The sequence below is a fragment of the Cynoglossus semilaevis genome, chromosome 20 (genome assembly GCF_000523025.1).
Source record: "Cynoglossus semilaevis isolate Cse_v1.0 chromosome 20, Cse_v1.0, whole genome shotgun sequence".
Classification (NCBI taxonomy): Eukaryota; Metazoa; Chordata; class Actinopteri; order Pleuronectiformes; family Cynoglossidae; genus Cynoglossus; species Cynoglossus semilaevis.
The window spans coordinates 6151980-6157941 of record NC_024326.1 but is presented as its reverse complement, the minus strand read 5'-3'; the positions used below and the strand labels follow the sequence as shown (position 1 = coordinate 6157941).

At 40.0% G+C, this 5962-nt stretch overlaps 1 protein-coding gene across 1 annotated transcript in view; it reads right to left on the bottom strand.

Annotated features, from left to right (window-relative positions):
• hhatla (hedgehog acyltransferase like, a) overlaps nt 1-5962 on the bottom strand; it is a 29481-nt gene that overhangs the window by 1446 nt on the left and 22073 nt on the right. Inside the window, exons 3-11 of the mRNA XM_008334226.3 lie at nt 5554-5621; nt 5304-5417; nt 4085-4279; nt 2455-2664; nt 2191-2362; nt 762-906; nt 644-679; nt 339-540; nt 99-240 (exon numbers count right to left, since the gene is read on the bottom strand). Of these exons, the coding sequence (XP_008332448.1) occupies nt 99-240; nt 339-540; nt 644-679; nt 762-906; nt 2191-2362; nt 2455-2664; nt 4085-4279; nt 5304-5417; nt 5554-5621 (1284 nt within the window). The remainder of the gene's footprint in view (nt 1-98; nt 241-338; nt 541-643; nt 680-761; nt 907-2190; nt 2363-2454; nt 2665-4084; nt 4280-5303; nt 5418-5553; nt 5622-5962) is intronic.

Genomic DNA, 5962 nt, shown 5'->3' with positions numbered 1-5962 from the left:
CTGTGGCAGCCTGTGTGAATTGCAAAGTGAATGTGAATTTTCAAAATGGTGGATTTCCCCCATCGTGGGACGGAAAAAGGCACTTAAATGACTCTTACCTTTGAAAATCAGTCTTCTGCCAACAAGCTTGGCGAACTCTAAGCTGTTCAGGGACAGGATATTGTAAAGGACGATAGCCCAGAAGTTCGCAGCGTTAAAGACACCGCGGATCCTGCGTGACATAGCTTCGCCCATAGCGCCCTGGAAGAAATTCAAACAAATATGTGAAAATGAATGCCTGCTCGGTGTTGTCCTGGTAATAGTTCTAGCAATCACTCAAGAGTCACAGTTGTCCCAACCTCAATTGTAGAAAATGGCGGGATGGAAAAGAACTTGGCCACCCACAACTCAAAGTTAAGGCCAAAGCAATTGAAGAACGACCAGATGTAGACTATCTCGCATGGGCCCAGCCACAGGGTGGTAATAGCAAAGGTGCAGAAAGTGGCCAAGAGTTCTTTGAAGACATTGTCATGATTTCCGCCAATGTGGTCATAAACGTACCTGCGAGGTTACAGCTCACATTTAATTATTTTTTACGAATGATTCCTTATGAGAGAAATCGTTTTTTTAAATGCACCGGGGAGAAAAAAATTCTGGCACTCACTTGCACAGCCAGTCATTGATGCCTCTGTCAAAATGCCTGAAAAGGAAATATTATCCGTAAGAAGAATTATCATTTTTGCTTTTAGTTTGCACAAAAAGGAAGTTGATGTCGCACGTACGTCTCGGCAAAGACGTAGAGCATCGTGATACACTTGGGGGGCTGGGGAGGGTCCAGGTGGTCCAGTGTAGCCACGGTGTTAATGACACCGAACATCACGGCTGCTTTTACCCAGTCGTACACCAGGTTGGAATAAGCCAGACCAGCTGCAAAAGTGTGAGGAGAGGGGGTTGATTTGTTGCATGTCGAAGCAGGGAGGAAAATAAGTATTAAATAGTCTGACTTTTATTACCACTAGCCCCGATGTCTCGGGAAAGATTTTGCCATCTACAGTACCTACTGACAGTAGGCCGTTACTATCTCTGGACATCCCGGTCCAAATTTAACAAAGTAACAAAAAGGCTGATGTACCCTCAAAAACTGCAACAAAAATTAAAACAATAACCTTTGGTAATGCATTGTCAATTGCCGTATTTTCCGGAGTATAAGAAATATATATAATCTCCAGAGTATGTCATACCAGTGCCCTCTAGCGGCTGTGTGTGTATGTGATAAGTAATATGTAAATTTGAAGTGGTGGAGGAGTAGCAGGCACTGGTCCACGAGCCTAAAGTGCCCTCTAGTGGCTGTCAATGTAAAAAAAAAAAAAAGATTATGTACATTTTCAGTGGTACAGGAGTAGCTGATACAGGTACTACCTAGAGTGCCCTCTAGCGACTGTCAGTGTGAAAATAACATTTTTAATTATTTTAATGTATAAGTCTCACCTGTGTATAAGTCACAACCCAAACAAAGGATAAAAAAAAAGTGTGAGTTATAGTCCGGAAAATATGGTATACATCAATTTCTAAAGTATGGTGTAAGCAACAATGCTATCATTTTCTGCAGTTTTGTAAGTCAGTATCAGGGCTCCAGGGCTCTTTTCATGGTCTAAACCAATAAGAGACAAAGCACAGACGGGTCTTTGTCTCTGATTGGCTCAGCTCCTGTTCACCGCTCTGTCTTGTGTGTTGAGCGTCGGCTTAAACGAACAAAAAAAAAAAGTAAATAAATGTGACGAAACCCAGGGAAATGAAGAGAGGTAGAACAATTGAAGGTTTTTCCTATTAAGAAAACTCGGTCGAAAACAATCCAATTTTGTTGTAAAAAACATTGCCAAAGAGGAAAAATGTTCAATTTCAGTTTAGTGATGCACTTTAAGCACAAGCCCTTTAATTCAAAAATGTTTTATTTTTATTTTTGAAATGTTCAATTTCAGCTCAGTGAGGCTTCATTTTCATTTTTCTTTTTCATTTTTCTTATATTTAAAAATCATTTTGCTTCAAATAAACGCAAGCGTTTCTCTACCCTGTGTTCTTATTTGAACATTCACGTTGTATATGAGTTACGGAGAGTGATAAAATGATGAAGAAGAAGAAAAAAAAGATGATGAACAATGAATGATGGATGGATGGATGATTGACTGACAGTCACTGCAGGTTAAAACTCACCAAGACACCAGTCAGACAGCTTGGCAACCAGCGTCACGTCGCTGGGGATTGACAGGATGTAGAGATAGTGAAAGAAGACGTCCACCACCAAAATGACCCCAAGGTGCAACAAAGCCTTGGTGGTGATGTTCCACAACTCCCTGTCTTTCCGGTTCAGCCGAGTGTTGTTTACCTTTAAAAACGACAACGCTTGCGTTAGTCATGATTGCTGATTTGCCTTTTTCACCGTCACTTAAGGGTTGCTCTCATTTATTGCGACCTCACCTGAGTGTGAAACCTATCGAAAGTCATGATGGGTCCAAAGAAGAAGTAGGGGAGGTAGAAGTTGTATTTGAGCAGGTCGCAGAAAGTGAAATTTCCGTCCTTCTTCTCGCAGTTTTCTAGTGCAAAGCTCATGCAGCGCATGATGCTGAAGCCGCAGCCTCCATAGAACAGGATGTCTTGCAGGTCAAAAGAACCAGTTACCAAGGACTCCTAAGGGAGGGGAAAAAAAGAGAAGGAAAAGGAGTCGTTCTTGTTCCAAATTACAAATAAATCTCAACTAAATGGATCGTTATATAGTCCATCGTGTACGTAGCCTTTGCTAACACAGTGACCCCTCTCCTATCTTGGCAGTTGTGTCCCATGACACTCACGTGCAGAAAGGGAAAATCCACGAAGAAGAGGCGAGATAGTTATTATTTACGTATATATTAACAGAAGTCATTGCTTTGCAAGTCACAAGCAAGTCTCAAGTCTTTGCACTCAAGTCCGAATCAAGTCTCAAGTCAAAATAGGCAAAGTCCGAGTCGAATCCAAGTCAAGACTGAAAAGTGTCAAGTCAAGTCCCAAGTCCTGCCGTTTCTGTTTTCGAGTCCTCTCGAGTCCCTTCCACTCACTGCCACTCGTTTTTTGTTGACCATATCGTAGTTTTTAAATCCGAACAACACGATCTTTGGTATCATTTTCTCTTAACCCGCGCATTGTTTGACAGCTCTTTCTCATTGGTTGTCCCGCGATTTGATTGGCCAACCTTTTATTTGATTGGATGTTGTGCCGACAGCACATACGTACACAGTGAGAATGTCGAGTCAAAGGGGCCCGAGTCCAAGTGAAGTCACGAGTCATTGATGTTAAAGTCCAAGTCGAGTTCCAAGTCTCTTTACATTTTGTCAAGTCGAGTCTAAAGTCATCAAATTCATGACTCGAGTCTGACTCGAGTCCAAGTCATGAGACTCGAGTCCACACCTCTGCTATTAACCCTTTACGAACTTCCCCCACACTGTTGTCAACCCTCTCTAGACTGTATTACCCTTTCACACACAATTATATGAACAGACAGACAGACAGATTTACTGTAAAATACCGCACGATATAGCGAAAGTCTTGCGAGATTCGAATGAAAAAAAAAAAAATCTGCAATGTGCTGTACCGTAAGAGAACTGCGATATAGAGAGGGACCACTGTATTGTATGACAATGACTTGATGCTTTTAATATGGTCATGTACAGTATATATTTGTATTGACGCGGGCTCTATAGCACAGTATTAAAGAACATAATATGCCGAATATCAACACGTATGCTAGCAACTTGTAACTGACATGTAAAGTGTTTCACTCCCTTATGTAAAAGTTAGAAAAATGTTGACCCGGAAGAGCATAATGAGGCCAAAAAGTTCAAGAAAAATACAGTAAAAACATAGATAATAAACGGTTTGTATACACATAAATATCTTACTTAAATAATTACGTTAGTCCAAATATGAGAAAAACGGTATACGGTATATAAACAAATTGTATACAAAAAAGTAAGTAAAAACAATCAAGTAAGCCGAATGTTCACAGAAATTGGCTAAGCATTAGCCAAAAGGAATACATTAAGGTCCAGACCTTACATATGGAAGAATCACTTACCTGCCAGGAGTTGTAGGGTTCTAGCTTAATGGAAGCTAATGTGGCCAGACCAGCTCCAAAACACAGGGATTTCCTTTTAATCAAACCAAAACTGTAGATGATGACACAATGAGACAGAACCAGAGCCACGAAGCTCCAGCCCATTGTGACGAGGACTACCAGACCACCATACAGACCAAAGATCAGGGATCTGTGCTGTGGGTGACACCACAATAACACATTAGTAAAATTCAATTTGAATTGCAGCACTCAAAAAGGGGGAAAAAACCCAAAACAATTCACATGTAGAATGTTTCCTATATTGCTCCAAAATCAATTTAACACAGGTGTGAAATTGATTTAGGAGCCAAAAAATGCAGCCAAAAAATGCATAATGAAGAAGAAAAAAACATATATATAAGTCGCTCCGGTATAAAAGTCACACCTGCCGGCTAGAGAGCCCTCTGTCATTGTGAAATTAACTAAATTAATTAACTAAATGTAAATTTTTGAGTGGTACAGGAATAGCGGATAATGGTACGCAAGCCTAGAGTGCCCTCTAGCGGCTTACAGTGTGAAAATAACGAACATTTCCTTTTTCAGTGGTACAGGAATAGCAGATAATGGTACGCAAGCCTAGAGTGCCCTCTAGTGGCTGGCAGTGGGAAAAAACCGAACATGTCCATTTTTAGTGGTACAGGAATAGCAGATAATGGTACGCAAGCCTAGAGTGCCCTCTAGTGGCTGGCAGTGTGAAAATAACGAACATGTCCATTTTCAGTGGTACAGGAGTAGCAGATACTGGTACAAAAGCCTTAGAGTGCCCTCTTGTGGCTGTCAGTGCGAAAGGAAAGGTAACTCAATGGTAACTTCCCACAAAAAGTAAATCTAACATGTATATTTTCAGTGGTACAGGAGTAGCAGATACTGGTACGCAAGCCTAGAGTGCCCTCTAGCGGCTGTCAGTGTGAAAAACAAAACATGTGAAATTATATATTGTAATATATACTGTAAGTCGCACCTGAGTATAATTCGCAAACCCAGCCAAAGGATGAAAAAAATGAGTCTGGAAAATACTTCAATGTACACTATTCTTCTGAACAACGTCCGTAACGACCCATTTTTGCTCAGGTTTTCAGAGACGTACACGTACAACATGGGCTTCATCCTTAATTATGGGCCAAATTACAATTATTTAATTTCTTGGTTCTCTACGTCTACCACACACATATGCACTCACCTTCGGGGCTATTACGGAGAATATCTTGGCAAAGATCACATGACCGGCAAAAGTGAAAAGAATATGATTCCTGAATGAGGAGAACCACATGGTCCACTCAAAATCTGCCACGTCCTGTAGTGAAGAGACATGTTTTTGTGTTCAAGTGTAACAAACGTTTTCGAATGATTTGCAGAAGTAAAATTGAGCTCTGGTTAACGCTTAAAAAAAAAAAAACGTGTACAGTAAGGATTATATTTGGTATGATTACCATTTTCCTGCCGAAATAATGCCAGCCTGGTCTTACGCTTTCTCTGAAGGCCTTTCTGTTTGCGTTGTCTAGAGCAGAAGAGGAAAAAACAGAGAGGAACTTGGGAAACATAATGGTACAGTACTGCTCTACTATTCAATTGATTCATATTTAATGTTGGGGCCTGAGCTTTAGTTCGAACAGTTTTTCATTATTTTTTTTAAGGTAACTTTATGCTAATTATTTAGCCATGTCTCTGCAATCTCTTAAAACTCTATTTTGTTCAACCATTCTGGCAAAAAAAATCTATACTTAAATACTTAACTATCAATTTCTTATTTTAGTTTTTTATAAACTTATAAATTATATGAATACTCAGCTAGCATTAAGCTATTATTTTAGAGCTTAGTTTTATCTATCTACCTATCTA